This window comes from Schistocerca piceifrons, chromosome 2, assembly GCF_021461385.2.
Source record: "Schistocerca piceifrons isolate TAMUIC-IGC-003096 chromosome 2, iqSchPice1.1, whole genome shotgun sequence".
Taxonomy (NCBI): Eukaryota; Metazoa; Arthropoda; class Insecta; order Orthoptera; family Acrididae; genus Schistocerca; species Schistocerca piceifrons.
Window position 1 is genome coordinate 358250162 of NC_060139.1, and position 18478 is coordinate 358268639.

Genomic DNA, 18478 nt, shown 5'->3' on the forward strand with positions numbered 1-18478 from the left:
TGGCCCAATCACTACTTTGTGAGGGGATGACACTTCCCTACACTGGCTGACTGACGACATAATAACTTGTCATGCAGCAGATACTGATCTCCCGCCACGCTCTACATGTCTATGCTGGTTCCACAATTGTTTTGGCTCTCCCACACCAAAGTGATGATGGCCACACACACTTTGCCAATGTGTTGCGCAACCCACATTGCACATGCTTAATTGCAAATGCTACCCAAGGCGCTCACTTATTGGATATGACGACAATACTAATGACATCATGCTGCAGGGTTTGTTCAGCCTGGAGAACAATGTTCCTGCATTGAAAAAGATGTTCCTGCAACGCAACCAGGCAACATCCAATGGCATGATGGGCAGTGGTTATAATGTTTTGGCTTATCAGTGCACTCACTTTTGTTAAAGTTAACTACTGCCGTAAAATTTGCCATTTTAATATACCAAGCAATATTTATTTTGAATGAGTACAGCTCAGGCATGAATTCATTCTTCGACAAGGAAAGGAAAATAGACAAAACAATCCTTGCCTTTTCTTTTAAGGTAGAGTATAGACAGCAAACATCCAATAATTTTTTTAAATTATGTAATTCTTCCAGTGATACACTTTTCCTTTTTGTTGTTGTTTTACAACAATTTCTTTTGTATTTCTATTTATCATTTCTTGGCATTTACTAGATATATAATTCATGACACAAATAAAAGAAAGTCATAACTATGTGACAACACAAAGTTTCATATATCATGTACATAAAATTTGAATATAAGGTCAAATCTATTTTCACCAAAGTAATGTAACCTTTCATAAAAGAATGAACAAATTGAAATACTTGTACTTAATTTTTCCAAAGGCTAATTGTTCAGAAGGTGGATACATCACAGAGACCACTGGAGAAAGAAATATGTGTCTTTAGAATAACAATTTCCAATTTAATTAAAAGTCCTACACTCTGTCCAAACAGGCCTTGGAAGGCCCAACAGTACCGGCCAACCACCATATCATCCTCAGCTAATAGGCATCACTGGATGCAGATATGAAAGGGCATGTGGTCAGCATACTACTTTCCTGGCATCTTTCATTACAGGAGCCATGACTTCTCAATCAAGTAGCTCCTCAATTAGGCTCACAAGGATGGAGTGCACCCTGCTTGCCAACAGTGATTGGCAAATCCCGGCAATTACCCAAACAAGTGCCAGCCAAGCCCAACTTTGGTGATCTGACAGGAACTGGTGTTACCACTGTGGCAAGGACATTGGCAATTAAATCTCCTACTTTGCCAAAATGGCTCTGTTACCTGCCAGTCTCATTCTTTCCTTTGTAGTCAGATGCTAATCATTGTTGGGAGCAGAAAAGCTTGGCGACAGTGAAATATGATAAGATGTATAATGCAATAGAATAATGCGTAGTACACAAAGAAAAGACAGTAATTGGATATTGTGACAAGAAATTTATAATGCAAGGTCTGAATTATAGAAAAATGCTAATGTACATGTGATGGTGCACAGATGCTGTGCAATTGACATGTCACCAAACCAATCACTTTCCAACATTATTATGAACTGGAACATGAAAAGAAGCTTTACATATCATTAGGAAAGAATGGTGGTGCATTTTCTAATAAATCAAAACATAGCTCAGATTAATTACTTCTGTATTAATGACAAACTACAGAGATGTGGGACAAGAGAGTGTCAAGAAGGAGGCCATATTCCTTACATTGTTTTGAAACAAGATGATCATCAAAATTCAGTCATAAATAAATACATACAGTGCAATGATATGAGATTAGTACCTCAGAATGATTGGCTCAAAGAAATTATGAGATATATTACATTATTACAACACCTACATTTTGCCAAGTGGACACACAATGCCACAATTGTAGCTCAGCAGGGGGACTGGGGTGGGCGTTGTGTCAGGTGGAGTTGCTGGAGGGAGAAAGAGGTGGGAAGCACGGCGAGGGGTTGGGAATGGGTAGCTAGTGGTGTGGAGGAAGGCAGCAGGTGTGCAGGTCAGGAACACAGTGGGAAGGAGTGGCAGTTGTATGAGCTAGGCACGTGACATGAGGGTACCAGAGCCACTTGAGGTGCAGCACACAATGAAAATGACATTGAGGCAATGACTGGAAGGGGTTGGCAGGGAAAGTGGAAACTGTTATGTAGAGCATCTGAGGACAGTGGGGTAGTGAAGATTAAGGCCAGGAAGATTACAGGAGTGAATTATGTGTTGCAAGGGTAACTCCCAGCTAAGTAACTCAGGAAAGCTGGTGCTGGAGGGAAGGTTCCAGATAGCATGGGTTGTGAAGCAGCCATTGAACTCAAGCATGTTGTGCTTAGCAGCTTTGTGTGGCACTGGGTGGTCGACTTTCGACTCTATGCTTGGCTTCAGTTTGGTGGTGACCATTCATTCTGGTGACCAGCTGGATGGTGATAATGCTCACATAAAATGCTGTGAATAGTTGCAGCATAGCTGGTATTTGACATGGTTGCTATCACAGGTGGCCTTGCCTCTGATGGGATAGGACAATCCTGTAACAGGACTGGAGTAAGATGTGTTGGGCAGGTGAACTGGGCAGGTCTTACACCTGGGTCTTCTACAGGGATGTGACCCATGTAGCAAAGGGTTGGGAGTACAAGTGGCGTAGGGAAGGACAAAGATGAAGTGTGTGTTACATGGGCTATGGAATGTCACATTGGGAGGTGCAGGAATGATTGTGGTTAGTATGTCCCACATTTACAGGCACGATGATGTATAGTTAAGCCATGCCAAAGGATATGCTACACTTGGTCCAATCTGATGTGATATTGGGCATTGAGGGGGGGGGGGCTGCTCCTTTTCACCTGATTCTTGAGAGTGATGGAAGGATTAAGTATGTGTGAAGATATGGCATGGGAATTCTGTCTGTGGACTAGGTTTCAGGAGTAGTGTTTGTCTGTGAGGGTGTTTGTGAGACTGGGCAAGGTCATTCTTGGCACTGCATACACATTGTCCAACAGGGAGCAGTTTTTTGGTGTGGGAGTGGCGACAGCCATCAAAATGCAAGTAATATTGGTGGATAGTGGGCTTGGGGTTTTGGGATGCTACGAATGTTTCCTCTAGATGGCCCATAAATGGGTTGGCATAGGAGGGTGACATGCAGGTTCCCATGACAGCCATAGATTTGTTTATGTACCTGCCCCTCAAAGGATAATAAGTTGTATAGGGATATAGTTGTTAAGGTGTCCAATGAATGAGATATTGGATTTGGAGTTGGAAGGACACTGGAAGAGGTAGTGTTTGATAGAGGCATAGCATGGGTGTGAGGGCAGTTGGTATACAGTTTTAGGTAGGAATCTATGTGGAAATGGGGTGGGGATGGTCAAGAGTCAGTGAAGAAAGTGGTTTGTATCACTGATATGAGAGGATAGGCTTTGGGCAATTGGCTGGAGGTGTTGGTCAACAAGATTAAGAGATTCTTTCAGCAGAAGCACACTAACTTGTTACAATCGGGCATTCAGGATGACTGAGTTTCTGGATTTTGAGAAGCATGTGCAGGGGGTGATTGGGGGGAGGAGGGAGACAGGCTGAGGGGAGAGACTATGGAATCAGCCTAAGGAATTGTAGGCTATGTTGGACTTCTAGGATGGCAGAGCTTGTAGCTTGAGGAGTCTCTCAGGTAGTCTCTGCAGTACATCATGAGTGTGGTGGAGTCTTTGTCCACAGGGAGAATGTTTAAATCAGGCTCTGTTTTGAAGCTGAACAAGACTGTCCTCTCTTCTGTTGAGAGGTTTGTACTCTTGAGAAGAGGCTTGGGCAAGCATAGTAAGGCCAAGCTGGAGTTAAGGAATTCCTGTAAGTTGATCAGGGGGTAGTTACAAGGGAGGGGTGAAGGTCATGGGTGGATGATGGTGTGAACTGGGAGAGGCAAGGTTCAATGTTCGGATTACACTGGCTTTGGATGGAAGGGACTGGTATCAAAAAAGTGTTTACATTGCAGGGATTGGTGGAGTCCAATATGGTACAACTGGGGTGGGCCTGAAGGTGAGGCCTATGAATAGGACTGAAACTTCTGAAGAATTCAGGTTTTTGGTGAAAAGGTTAACAACAGTGTTTAAGGTTTGTTTGACTTCGGGATTTTGTGGAGTGTTGGGAGGGAATTTTGGAGAACGTGTGAAACTGGAAAGATCAACAAGGCAGGGTCTGGTCAGGTTTTTGAGGGTGTTCACTGTGGTTATGACAAGTGTTCATGGATAATGGTGTTCTACAATGGGAGTAGGATGTCAACAAGTTCGATAATTTCCAGAGGTTATGTCTGGTGGACTTTTCCAGGTGTTGGAGGGTAATGGTTTCAATTGTGAACATGTGAATGTAGTTAGGATTGCTTAGTAACAATATCTTGCAGAGCGATCAGAGGTGGATCTGGGATGCCTACAACATGAAGATGTGTTTGTGAATTACCAGATTTATGAGAAACTGAAAACACGAAGATCATATTGAAAGGAGAGGTGGAATCCAGAGAATGGAATTTTATAGTAAGGTCAGTGTGGGAAATGGACAAATGGAAGCTTTAGATAGCTGTGAGGAAACTATGGACAGCAATGTATGAGTTTGGGGAGTGGAAAAACTGGGTGTAATTATGCTGAAAGCGGAAGGATAGTTTTGTGATGTGAGGATATTCCGATCAAGTGTAAGTTATTGTTGTGCACTGAAAAGATACAGAAAAGTTGCATTGTGTGAGTAGGGGTGGGTTGATTTGGAGGTGAAATGTAGTGTTTAGTTGCTAATTGTGGTTTGGCTGATGGGTCGTTCACAGGATGGCATGCAATGTAGTTGAAACAGCAATGACCAATGCTACAGGATGTCGTAAAAGTCACGTGTGACCATGCTGGTTTGAGTTGGTGATGCATACTCATAATAAAGGTGAGAAGACAGAAAGATGTGGACAGACAATGTAGAAGAGACAAAGTATAATGTGGCCAAGAACAAAGTTGACTACCCAGAGGCACAACACACTGCTGAGCACAATATGCTTGAGTTCAAAATGGGTCAAATGGCTCTGAGTACTATGGGACCTAACTTCTGAGGTCATCAGTCCCCTAGAACTTAGAACTATTTAAACCTAACTTACCTAAGGATGTCACACACATCCATGCCCGGGGCAGGATTTGAGCCTGCGACCGTAGCGGTCACGTGGCTCCAGACTGTAGCGCCTAGTACCGCTCGGCCACTCCGGCCGGTGATTGAGTTCCATGACTGCTTCATAACATGTGCTATCTGAAAACTTCCCTCCAGCACCATCTTTTCTTAACTATGTAGATGGGAGTTATCCTTGCAAAACATCTTTTGCTCCCATAATCCTCCTGGTCTCATTCTCCACTAACCCACTGTCCCCACACCCTCTAAACAACAGTTGCCACTTCCTTTGTCCTGCCACCCCACCTCAATCCATGCCTTCATGTCATCTTCATCTTCCACTACACCTCATCAGCTTTAGCACCCACGTGTTAGACACTTAGCCCCTACATCTGTCTCTCTCCATCTCGCATTCCTATTGTGAACACCTGCTGCATCCCTCTGAGTCACTAGTCACCAACCCCACCTCCTGCTTCCCACCTCTTCCTCCCTTCCTTCTAAGCACAATCCCCATGCCAGTCAACCTGCTTGTCCAGTCGCACACCTCTCCCTCTCTTCTTTCTAAGCACAACCCCCATGCCAGTCAACCTGCTTGTCCAGCTATCTTTGCTTACTATATTTAAAGAATGGCTTTACTTTGCATGGGCTCCAACTCAACAGGAGATGATCCAACTAACCTGTGGGGGTGGTGTGCCACCAAAATCTGTTCTTAGAAATCAATTAAGAGAAGGAAAGTTATTTTGATGAAGTGGGAAATTTAAGAATTCTCTTGATAAATTGTCGCAGTGTGATACAAAAAGTGGAAGATTTCTGGCACCTGCTAGAAATGGATGAGCCCAGACTGTGACTTATGTGCAATCTAGCTTAACAGGTATTATATGTACTAGTGAGGCCTTTGCAGCTTCTTATGTGGCGCATCATGCAGGTGTACAATACAAGCTAGACCCTGAGGAAGGGGTTGGGGCAGTAATTATAGCTCAGGACATAAATCTGCCTGGGGTAAAAAAAGCAGCAAATCGCAAATATTCTGGTATGGAATGGAGGTTTCAAACAGGTGCCAACAAATTACATACAAAAACAACAAATTTTGGATGCAGTTTTGGAGAAACTATCTACATCTACATCTACATTTATACTCCGCAAGCCACCCAACGGTGTGTGGCAGAGGGCACTTTACGTGCCACTGTCATGGTCAGTCATGATAGAAATTAGGGTGATTGGCAAGCATTTTGGGCAACATATAAAAATGGCATTATAATTACTACTCAGTGGAAGTAGTGAAACTATAACTATTTATGGCGTATGTAAGAGGTATGTGCTGCCTGCGATATGTAAGCTATAAGAGAATCTGAGACCAAAGAGCAGTGTTGACTGCAGTACGAACTGTGTAGCAGTAGCAGTAAGTTGTTGCTAGCGAGCAGTCGCCTGTCTGCGCTTGTCAGTCGAGTCTGGTGTATCATGTTGGCTGGGCCGGTCGCGGTGCAGCGATGCCGGAGCCTGAGTATTATTGTATAAGGTAAAAAAGCAGCCTCGCACATATCTAGTAATATTATGTAAACTCACATGTAAATCTTTTAAAAATGTCCTAATAATAATCTTTGTCTAATTTCTAACAAGCATTCATTTCAATTTAAAGAATTTAATATTTTTTTAATGCATGATCATTCCAATTGTTGCAAAAGAAAAATCATTTGCTTCCTTTCATAAATAACAAATGTATAGGCCAGCATTGCACAGAGCTGTGCCGGAAAAGAGCTATTGTAAGAGCAGATAGTTGCCGACTTTATCGAGGTGAGAATTTTTGCTTTTTATTCAGAATGATCTTACAGGGCCATGACGCAGCACTGCTGTCGTCCATATGGTGTCACCACCAGACACCACACTTGCTACGTGGTAGCCTTTAAATCGGCCGCGGTCCATTAGTATACGTCGGACCCGCGTGTCGCCACTATCAGTGATTGCAGACCGAGCACCGCCACATGGCAGGTCTAGAGAGACTTCCTAGCACTCGCCCCAGTTGTACAGCCGACTTTGCTAGCGATGGTTCACTGACAAAATACGCTCTCATTTGCCGAGACGATAGTTAGCATAGCCTTCAGCTACGTCATTTGCTACGACCTAGCAAGGCGCCTTTACCAGTTACTATTGATGCTGTAAAACATGTACCGTCAAGAGCGATGTTCACCATTTATGGATTAAAGTTAAGTATTCCACAGCTACGTCCTTTTTTGATAGTCTAATTTCCTTGACCTGTTCCAGACCTCACGCCAGCCTGCGTGAGCTAAAACGCGTGCCTTTCGGCTTCCTCTCATACTGGGTTGGCTCTCTTGCCAATCCACAACATTTGGCGTCGAGGCCACACCGCGTTCGTAACTATACTGCCCTGATTTACTTGTGTAATGGCTTCGCCACAATCTCCAGATGTACTGTCTGAATTTTATTGCTTACAGAATCAACAGACGCAGGCCTTACTGGATGCCCTTGGACAGCTCATCCAGGGTCAATGTGCAATGCAAAACGATGCGGCAGCAGCCGCTCCACCGCTAACGCAGCCACCACATGCAGTTGCACCAACTTTTCGTCCTTTCGATGCTGCACTGGAAAGCTGGACGGAGTGGTCACGCCAATTTGGATTCCATCTCGCCGCCTACAGAATTCAAGGTAATGAGCGGCAGCCTTTTCTCCTCTCTTCTGTCGGGGTCGTCACGTACCGTGTGATAGTCAAATTATTTCCCCGACGCGACGTAGCAACTCTGTCCTACGATGAAATTTTGTCTGCATTAGATGCATATTTCAAAGAATCAGTCAATGTAGTTGCGAAAAGGTATACCTTCTTTCGTACAAAACGTACGGCAACCTTGCAAGGCCTTACTAGGGATTGTGCTTTTGAGTGTCAATGTGGACTCCCTTATTCAGATACTATGGTACGTGATGCAATTGCACAGAACGTTTCTGATGTTCGTATACGGGAACAGGTTTTGAAACTAGTCAATCCCTCCCTTCAACAAGTGATGGATGGACATATTGGATCGGCAGGACACACTTGACTTGCTCAGGAATCATTTGAAACTTCGCCACCCGTGTGTCAGGTTAATCGGCTCGCCAGGCGAGCTGCACGGAACAGTAAACAGTCCTCACGCCCGACCGCGCCAAAGTCGCCAAACTCTCAGCCACGTGTACCGCGTCGGCAAGCAAATGCAGTGCTAAAATCATGCCCGCGGTGTGCTACTAGACATTCACGTGAGAATTGCCCATCACGCCAAGCTATTTGCTTTTTCTGTAATAAAAAAGGACATGTTCAAAGTGTTTGCCAGAAAAACCTCAGATCGGAAGCTCAAAACCATTCCAGGCCCTTTGCTTTGCGCCGGAATCGGAATCGAATCAAGGATACTCAGGCTCACGACACTTCACCCATGGAAATTCATATAGTTCATGCCACTCCGCCCAGTGCCACTCTCTCTAACAGTGACTGTATTCGTCCCACAAGTAGTGTGCGTCGACATCGTAGGAACTCCCGTCAAGTCACAAGTGATTTTGTACCAGTGTCAGTTCACGTTGCACGAGACAGTCGCTCTTGTTGTCAGCAGGACAATAAACTTTTTGTGGACTTGGACATTAACGGCAAAGTGATACCATTCCAGCTCGATACCGGGGCTGCAGTTTCACTGCTCAATCAAGACACATACAAACAGCTGGGCACACCTCCGTTGCGTGCCACAAATGTTAAGCTAACTAGCTATTCCGGCCAGCATATCCCTGTGTTAGGACAGTGCAGCCTTCGTGCAACATACAAGGGACAAACAAAACTTGTGTCATTTTATGTCCTTCGTTCTTCTTCTGCAGTGAACTTGTTTGGTTTCGATTTATTTCAGTTGTTTAACTTGTCTATAGTAAATCAGGTCCTATCAGTGAACCAGACTGTGCCTTCCGACAGTGTTTCTCATCTATGTGAAGAATTTGCAGACATTTTTGCACCGGGCCTCGGTTGCACTAAGAACTATAACACACATTTGGAACTGAAAGTAAACGCGCAACCGAAATTATTCAGAGCGCGCAATGTTTCCCACGCATTGCGTGATGAGGTCGCAAAAACATTACACGATTTGGAATCACAAGGTGTAATTGAACGTGTGCAGGCTTCTCTCTGGGCATCACCCTTAGTAATTTTGCCAAAACCTTCCGGAAAATTGAGACTTTGTGTGGACTTCAAGGCAACAGTGAATCCACAACTAGTGACTGCAACTTTTCCTTTACCCCGCCCGGAAGATCTTTTTGACAAACTGTGCCTGGGTAAATATTTTTCGAAGTTGGACCTAGCAGATGTGTACTTGCAAATACCGGTGGACGAAGAATCCCAGCGCATTTTGGTGGTTAACACGCATCTTGATTTGTATCAATTCAAACGACTGCCATTCGGGTGTGCATCCGCCCCTGCATTGTTTCAGCAATATCTACAAACTGTTTGTGCGTCGGTCCCTACTGCAGCAAACTATTTGGGCGATATTGTGATCTCCGGAAAGATGGAAGGAGAACATTTAGCCAATCTCAGAACATTATTTCAGGTCTTGCGACAAAATGGTCTTCGCTTGCGGAAGGACAAATGTGTGTTTTTTGCTCGTGATTTGCCATATCTGGGACATGTACTCAATGCCCAAAGCATACATCCCAGTCCAGAGCACCTCCGTGCCATACAAGACTTGCCTTCGCCGCAGAATTTGAAGCAGCTACAGTGTGTGCTGGGAAAAATTAATTATTATAACTGTTATATCCCACACCCCTCTTCCATTTCAGCTCCGCTTCATCGCTTACGCCATAAAGGTGTTCCGTTCGTCTGGACGACGGAATGCAAACGCGCCTTTCACCAGTTGAAATCAGCGTTGCTTTCCAATACTTGCCTTACGCCATTCGATCCCCGGAAGCCCCTTTTGTTGATGGTGGATGCATCGGATTTTGAGATCGGTGCTGTGCTTGCGCACAAAGATGGTTCGCATGATTGCCCTATTGCCTTTGCGTCCAAATTGCTGTCGTCTGTGCAAAGAAATTATTCACAGATCGAGAAAGAAGCATTGGCTCTCGTATTTGGTGTTACAAAGTTTCATGATTTCTTGTATGGTCGTCACTTTACCATCATCACAGACCACAAACCTTTGACATCGCTTTTTCATCCGACCAAGCCTGTACCTCCACATACAGCGCAGAAATTCATTTGCTGGTCTATTTTCCTCTCACAGTACCGCTACGATATCTTGTATCGGTCCACTGATAAGCACGGAAACGCTGATGTGTTGTCCCATTTGCCTGTTGCTGAGGATAGAGCATTTGATCCCTCCGAACTTGCTTGCATGTTCATTGATTCGGAAACCGATGACGTAGTCGAATCGTTTCCAATTGATTTTCGTCACGTAGCTACAGCCACAGCTGCCAACCCTGTCCTTGCTACCGTTCTGCGTTTTGTTGCTACGCAATGGCCCTTGTCAAAGTCACGGATTGGGGATCCGTTGGTTCGCCGATTTTATGCTCACCAGGAGAGACGTTTTGTACGACGTGATGTTTTGCTGTTGCATTCTGATAATGATCAGTCCAGGGTCGTGGTCCCACGTTCGTTACAGTCCTCTGTCTTATGGCTTCTCCACCAAGGACATTGGGGTATAGTGAGAACGAAACAACTTCCTCGTCAGCACTGTACTTTGTTCGGAATCGATGCCGCGATTACGAATATGTGCTCTTCTTGCATGGTGTGTGCCGAACAACAATCAGCACCACCGCGGAAATTTTTTGCATGGCCAAAAGCCACTTCCCCTTGGCAACATTTACACATCGACTTTGCTGGTCCATTCTGGAATGCTCGATGGTTGGTTGTGGTAGATTCATTCAGTAATTTTCCTTTTGTTGTCCGGATGTCTTCCACGACGTCATCTGCCACCATCCAAGCGTTATCCGCTATCTTTTGCATTGAAGGTCTTCCACAGACTATTGTTTCTGACAATGGCCCACAATTCATGCCCGCAGAATTTCAGTCATTCTGCAAGGCCAATGGTATTCAACATCTGATGTCCGCGCCATTTTTGCCACAGTCAAACGGTGCCGCTGAACGTTTGGTCAGAACTTTCAAGTCACAGATGTTGAAGTTGAAAGAGTCACATTCTCGGCAGGAAGCGTTATTGCTCTTTTTGTCCTCGTATCGCTCTCAGCGCCGAGATGGTCGCTCGCCAGCTGAGTTGCTTCACGGTCACCTTCATTGCACCTTCATGCCTTTGGTACATCCGCCGCCTCAGGTTCTTGTGCAGCGGCAGACACCTGCTTTTGCCCCAGGCGATCTTGTCTACTACCGCAACTATCGATGTTCACGGCGTTTGCTCGAAGGGCGCATTCTTCGCTGCCTCGGCCGCGCTATGTATCTGGTTTTGGGGGCCTCTGGTGAGGTGCATCAGCAACTCAGTCAGCTGCGCCTCTGTGGTCGCACGGGATCTGCCGCTCCCTGTCTGCTTTCAGCGACGGTGCCGTCCGGTCAGCACCCTGGGGACCCATCTACTGGCTCGCCTCAGCCCCAGGTGTTACCGACACTGCCTTCCATTTTGCCCCATGGCGACGTGCCGCCGCCTGTTCTCCCGCCGGCGACGCCCGCAGTGGACGCTTCGCTGCAGCCGCCAAGCGCCTCCCTGGGTCACGCGCCGCCGATCACTTCCCGTGACCAGCTGTCCTCCGACATGGAACTCTTGCCCGCTCCGGACCAGATGGCGTCTTCGCCCGTCGGGTACCCCGACGCGATGGAGGTCGACCCTTCGGCCCCTCCTATCTACGGGCGCATACACCGCATGTTGGCGTGCACCCTGGACTAGGTTTTCAGGCGTTTCCTAGCTCCCCTTGGACCAAATGGCCGGGTGCGGGTGGCACAGCCTCGCCTGTTGTTAGGCTCTCCACCTCGTCGCATACGTCAACATGGGGTCCTCCCCACGGCGGGCGGAAGCCTTATAACACAACCGTACGCCGATTTGCGGGGGAGGAATGTGGTGTCACCGCCAGACACCACACTTGCTAGGTGGTAGCCTTTAAATCGGCCGCGGTCCATTAGTATACGTTGGACCCGCATGTCGCCACTATCAGTGATGGCAGACCGAGCGCCGCCACACGGCAGGTCTAGAGAGACTTCCTAGCACTCGCCCCAGTTGTACAGCCGACTTTGCTAGCGATGGTTCACTGACAAAATACGCTCTCATTTGCCGAGACGATAGTTAGCATAGCCTTCAGCTACGTCATTTGCTACGACCTAGCAAGGCGCCATTACCAGTTACTATTGATGCTGTAAAACATGTACCATCAAGAGCGATGTTCACCATTTATGGATTAAAGTTAAGTATTCCACAGCTACGTCCTTTTTTGATAGTCTAATTTCCTTGACCTGTTCCAGACCTCACGCCAGCCTGCGTGAGCTAAAACACGTGCCTTTTGGCTTCCTCTCATACTGGGTTGGCTCTCTTGCCAATCCACAACAGTCCAAATTTTACCAGGTTACTGAATTTATTTTTTATTATGAGGTTTAGGAATTTTTCTGTTTCGAGCTTATATTAAATGAGAAAAGAATTTTGTGGGTACATTAAATGGGAACCAATTTTGTTCAGAGGTTACACAAAAAATTGAATCATATTATTATTATTATTAATTAAGTTTTTTTGTGAGGTTACACAAAAATTAGAATCATTAACCAAATAATATTTATTTAAATTATTTCGTGTGGGGAGGTTACACATAGTCATGAGGTGTGTGTAGAGACTGGTGTAATTATATATGATAATGGAAAAATTTACAGAACTGGTCAACATAGAGCAAAAACAGTGCATACCATGTTGGATATGATATGGGAACAGATCCATATGAGAAAAAGAAAAGTTTTTATAACTATGTAAGATATGTAAATGGAAGTGACAACATTCCAACTGACTCTGAGAGGGAGGGGAGACATAACTAGTTACTGCTGAAGAGTGTGGATAGACTATGAGGTACAAACCAATCACAATAGAAAAAAAAAAGATTTCAACTTGCAACTACTGATAGCAGGAACTTCCAGACTAAAAATAAGGAAAATCGCAAAGATGCTTAGAAACAGCAGTATGCGGGAGGCATGTTGGCCTGGCAATGTGACTGTTGATATGCTGAAAAAGGCTGATGCAACAATGGTGTCCTAGCTGGTAGAAGTTTTTAAGTTTGGCTTGAACAGAGGGAAAGTAATAAGACAAGCAGTTGTCTACAAAGGAAATATTCTATGTGACTATCTGATGCAGAAAATTATAGAGCAGTCATTCTAATGTCTATGATTTGCAAGAAAGACAAATAGCCAAATGAATCTATATGACGTGCAACTAAGCATACTGACTTAGGGAAATCCAGCATGTTTTACATACACTAGACAAGGAAGAATGTGGGATTAGACGAAATTACTCTGGTAATTGATTGAACTAAACAATGCATAGGGTAATTCAGAAACTTCATTTTCTGTAACTAATGCTCGAAGCTGACACCAAAACTCCGATGAATATTTGTCATCAGTAACCTCACTATTTAAAATCTCTTGTATGTGTTGTCACCTCAGTTTACATACATGTCAAAGAACACTGTCTTGAGGTGTTCATATTTCTGCACAGTGGGGTGTTGTGAATAGTGGCTGACAATAATAGGAGTCTGAGTGTCCAGTGGCAAGTATAAATTGCAAATTGTCATCATCACACACGTCATAGGCAGTAAATAAATAGTTCCAGCAATTTGAATCACAGGTCTGGCCAGTGTGGCATGCATAGTAGAATGATGACATTGTAAGTGGTGTGGAAAAATGGTACAGGCAACTGACAAATGTTCGAGAGCTGCTCAAAGCCCAAAAGTTCCAGTGAACATACCTCAGTTGAAGCATTTGAGACCTATTATTTATAGTCAGTCTGTTTGATTTGTTCAATAATGGATCTGGATCTGGTGACGTGGCCTCTGTTATAGCTGGAACCACAGATTCACACTTGATGTGTTTCTCATTATCCATAGCCGATACAAGACATATCCAGTCACAGTAAAAATAACATATAACTTCTGCAGGTGAAATACTGCAATTTATTACTGTACACTTGCAAAAGCATTCAAGAAGGAGAATATAAAACACCAACCACGTAGGCATAAGACAAAATGCATGACGACAAAGGAACAGAACTAAAGATATTACACACTATATCCGTTCAATGAATGTCTTGTAAGTGTTTGATTGTGTTGCCACAAGCTTATTTATTACTTATTGTACATGATATCCACAGATTCATATGTGAAAGTAAGTCATCTCGATGCAGAACAAGACTGTACATATAATACTGTAAACAGAAAATAAACAGTAATGAGTAAAAAATTATAACAGAGAGTAGTAGTAATAAACTTTACAAGAAGTGTTATGTTCACCATTACTTACTGCATCAGATTAAAATACATATTGTTAATCAGTAAAGATAATTCAGTACCACTAATAGCTTACAAATTATATACAAGAAGAAAATGATTAATAGGAGTTTCTGTTTAGTATGCTATAGTATGGATTTAAAGTTTTTTTTCCATTTACTTCAGTTTGCACATAAATCCTTGCTTTAAATATTTTATTTGATACTGCAAAGGAGCTTTTCTATGTAATAAAATTGGGTGTCAAACTAATTATTTTTGAGCAAAGAAATATTACTTCTTGAGGGTTTAATATTTTTATTATTATTTTTCTTTATTTTTGATAGACCCAAGACATTTGTTACTCTGTTACTTATTTCCATATCCAATCTCTTGATTGTTATGTTGTTATGAAAGAGTTTTTATTATTAAGTATCAATGCAGTGTCTCAATGAACAAAGAAAACTAAAGTTTCATCAACCAACATTTTTATTTTGCTCACTCATACTTGACTGATGTACAACAATAAAAAATAGTAAAGAGTAGAGCAATGACAACCAGTGAAACAAGCTGGTAGTACAGCAGCAGTTTAATGTCCCCATCTTTGACATCTAGAACACTCCACATGACATGTTATTGATAGTCCCATGGATCCTTAATCTGTACACACACGTGTAGTTTGGATTTCCATGATTAGAATGAATCCTCATCTCAGTCATCGAATATAACTTAGGGCTGTAATTCTGTTGGACGAAAAGATTATTCTCATAAGTATTTTAATCTCATTAATTGTTTGTATAAGGGGCATTAAAAAGAAATGAGCTGGAGTCTGGAATACGCAAACCAGTGACAGGAGGATATTATCATGGCATGTGTAATGAGGTGTGGTTCCGACCAGAGTGTGGAAGTTCACAGCCTGTCACTAGAGGGAACATGTGCACATCATGTGAGTATACAGAGCTAGCAGCAGCAAGCACCAATCATCCAATGCTGCCAGTTGCATTGGAAACAGTGACCTGGAGGCATCAACAGAAGAGCAAAGAGGTCGTGTTCATTTTCTGACAGCTGAAGGAGTAGGAGGAACGGACATTCATTGAAGAATGTCACAAGTGTACGGTGAACACTACATGTCTTGGAAGTGTCAAGGCATGGCACAAGCACTTCAGGGAAGGACGGGTATCGTTAGCCGATGTAGCACAGTCTGGAGCATCACAGTGCATTGCCGATGACATCGTCCAGCTGGTGGATGCACTCATTATCCAGGACTGCCGAGTGACAGTGAAAGCCATAGTTGCCATGGTCAGATTGAGCGTTGGAAGTGTTCACACCATCATTAACGAACGACTGCACATGCACAAAGTGTGTGCCCAGTGGGTGCCCCACAGTCTTCAAACACACCAGGAAGCATGTTGAATGGCCTACTGTGTTGCTCATCTGCAGTGCTATGCTCAGGAAAGGAATGTGTTCCTTGCCACGAGTGGTGGCTGGAGATGTGTCAAGGTGTCATCACTTCGAACCAGAATCAAAACGACAGTCTCCAGTGGAAGCATCCAGGGTCACCACCACTAAAAAAGAGCCAAGGCCATCCACATGAGTGCAGGAAAGGTTATGCTGACATTTTTTCTTTGACCAAGGTGGTCCCCTTCTGATTCATTTCCCGCAGCATGGGACAACAGTGAATGCCCAACATTACTCGCAAACCTTGACCACCCTTCGCCAAGCAATCAACTCAAAACAACCAGGCAATCTCACCCATGGGGTCATTCTGCTTCAAGACAAAGCAAAGTCTCATGCAGCCAACACTGTCACGGCACTCCTGCAGAAATTCAAATGGGAGGTTCTCATATACCCTCCATACAGTCCGGACCAATCTCCCTGTGATTACACCATTTTTGGCCCCCTTACAAAGGCTCTGAGGGGCAAATAATTCACTTCAAATGACGGCATCCAGCTGTATGTGCAGAACTGTTTAACATTGCAGCCCCGGGAATTTTATGAGACAGCCATTCACCGCCTTGTGTTACAGTGGGACAAATGTCACAACAGCCAGGGTCAATACTTCTACCATACAGGTACTGGTTTCTGTAATTATGCCTCTGGCTCAATTCTTTATGAATGCCCCTTGTAATATGACTGGTACAACTTAAAAAATATTAACAATAGAATGAATGAACAACATCCTTAGTTCAGCACTCTAGTTCACATACACACACTTTGTTGATGTTTCCAATAGTATTTCCCTTAATTAATTTACTCTTTAAATCGTGCATTTTGTCACTTTTGGAGTAGTGTTTCCTTCAATCATTTATTGATTCATTCATCCATTCATTCATCATAATCTGTAGATCCTATCATGAAGGAAGCTGTAAGGGATATGAAATGAGTCAAGGTCTACATTAACAAAGTGCAGAAGCTGTTGGAATCTACATTAATAATGAACTGCCCTTAAACTGCTATAATCTTTTGGAGCTTACTCTAGCTAAACTTAAAAGAGTAAAATCAATGGGAATTTCAACTCAATGAAACTCTCTGGCCAATTCATCCAGTAATAATTAACTAATTTAAAATATGAAGGGGGAGGATGACTGTGTACTAATACACTGACAGATCATGCAACAAGTTGTGTTATATTACTGCATTATTATACATGTACTGGAAAGCTAAATAAAGAGGATCTGTTAGCAATATTACTACAAAACAGGGCCAACAGTACCAACTTTAAAGTAAAATGTCATCGTGCCAGAATAACTGAGCTTCATGCCACTCTAACTGAAGTATGAGTCTGACCTTATTCTTTGTAAACAAGTATATACCATAGTATTATTTTTTTCATAATTTTTTATGTCTGATCCTATTCCCATTTACAGTGCTGTGAATAGGATTACAAATGTTATATTGAAATTAATTCTTTCCCCATACTTGGTACAAAAAATTACACACATATATTTCTCTTACTTTGAATGATTTTTGAGAAGTATTCATGATTTGTGGTGACTATTGGGGGTGCTCAGAAGAGGTTTGGCCTTAACCTCAACTACATAATTAAGGATAATGTAAGACCCGTCACTGAAATTGTGAAGACGGTTCTTTAAAAAATGCGACGAGCCTAGGATGAAGTGTTCTGTCAAAAAATAAATGTGGAATGGAGAGGTGACTGGAGAGGTCCCTCAAGGGAGCATGGCTGGTTTGTCACTCCCTTACAAGGTTGCTCCACACAAGCTATAGTCTCAATTTTTCTGATAAGAGTTTAGTTGTATGGCCAATTTCCAGAAGCATTCACCACAACCAGAGCACTTTTGGTGCAACCCCTGTTAGGTTCCAATATTTTTACTAGATCATTTTTAAAATAAATGTTTCCAGAAGCAGAGATTCCAAATAACTGCAGACAGAGTAGAAACAATTAGTGAAAAGGCAGCTTGGACAGTACAAAGAGTAACATTCGTGTTACATTTAGACTTGTCCATCAAAACAAAATAAATTTGTTAATTACAAAAGATAGCTAGTTTACTTTGCTTATTTTCATCCTATTATCTCCTAAGGTATCATATATTGTAGTAATTTGTACCCTCACCTGTAACACTGTTACGGTTGTCACATAGATCTACAGAGTCAGTTCACAAACATGGTGGAGGTCAATGTTCAGGTATATCTGAACTCTAATTTTGACAGTATTATGAAAAGGATATTGTTATTATTCCTTCCTGGGTTTTCTATTGCTAGAACTCTAACTCTGTCAATCCTGTACAAATACTCCATCATGAGATTTCTTGCTGACACTGATGACTCATTCGGAAGAAATGAACACGATGATCTGTTCTCATAGTTCACTGTATGCGCCTAGTACAATCTTCTTTTACTTACTATTTACAATAAACTGCATTTTGTTTCACAACATATGATGTGTGACTTTGCTGCATCGATTTCTTCCTTTCCCCTTGTGATGAAACTAAAGTTGTTACT

General features: G+C 43.2%; 1 protein-coding gene across 1 annotated transcript in view; it reads right to left on the minus strand.

Moving 5' to 3' along the window:
* Positions 1-15044: 15044 nt before the first annotated feature.
* The window catches only part of LOC124777136 (klaroid protein-like), a 468625-nt gene continuing 465191 nt past the window's right edge, over positions 15045-18478 (minus strand). The window contains exon 9 of the mRNA XM_047252430.1: positions 15045-15261. Coding sequence (XP_047108386.1) covers positions 15130-15261 — 132 coding nt within the window. The 3' untranslated portion in view covers positions 15045-15129. The remainder of the gene's footprint in view (positions 15262-18478) is intronic.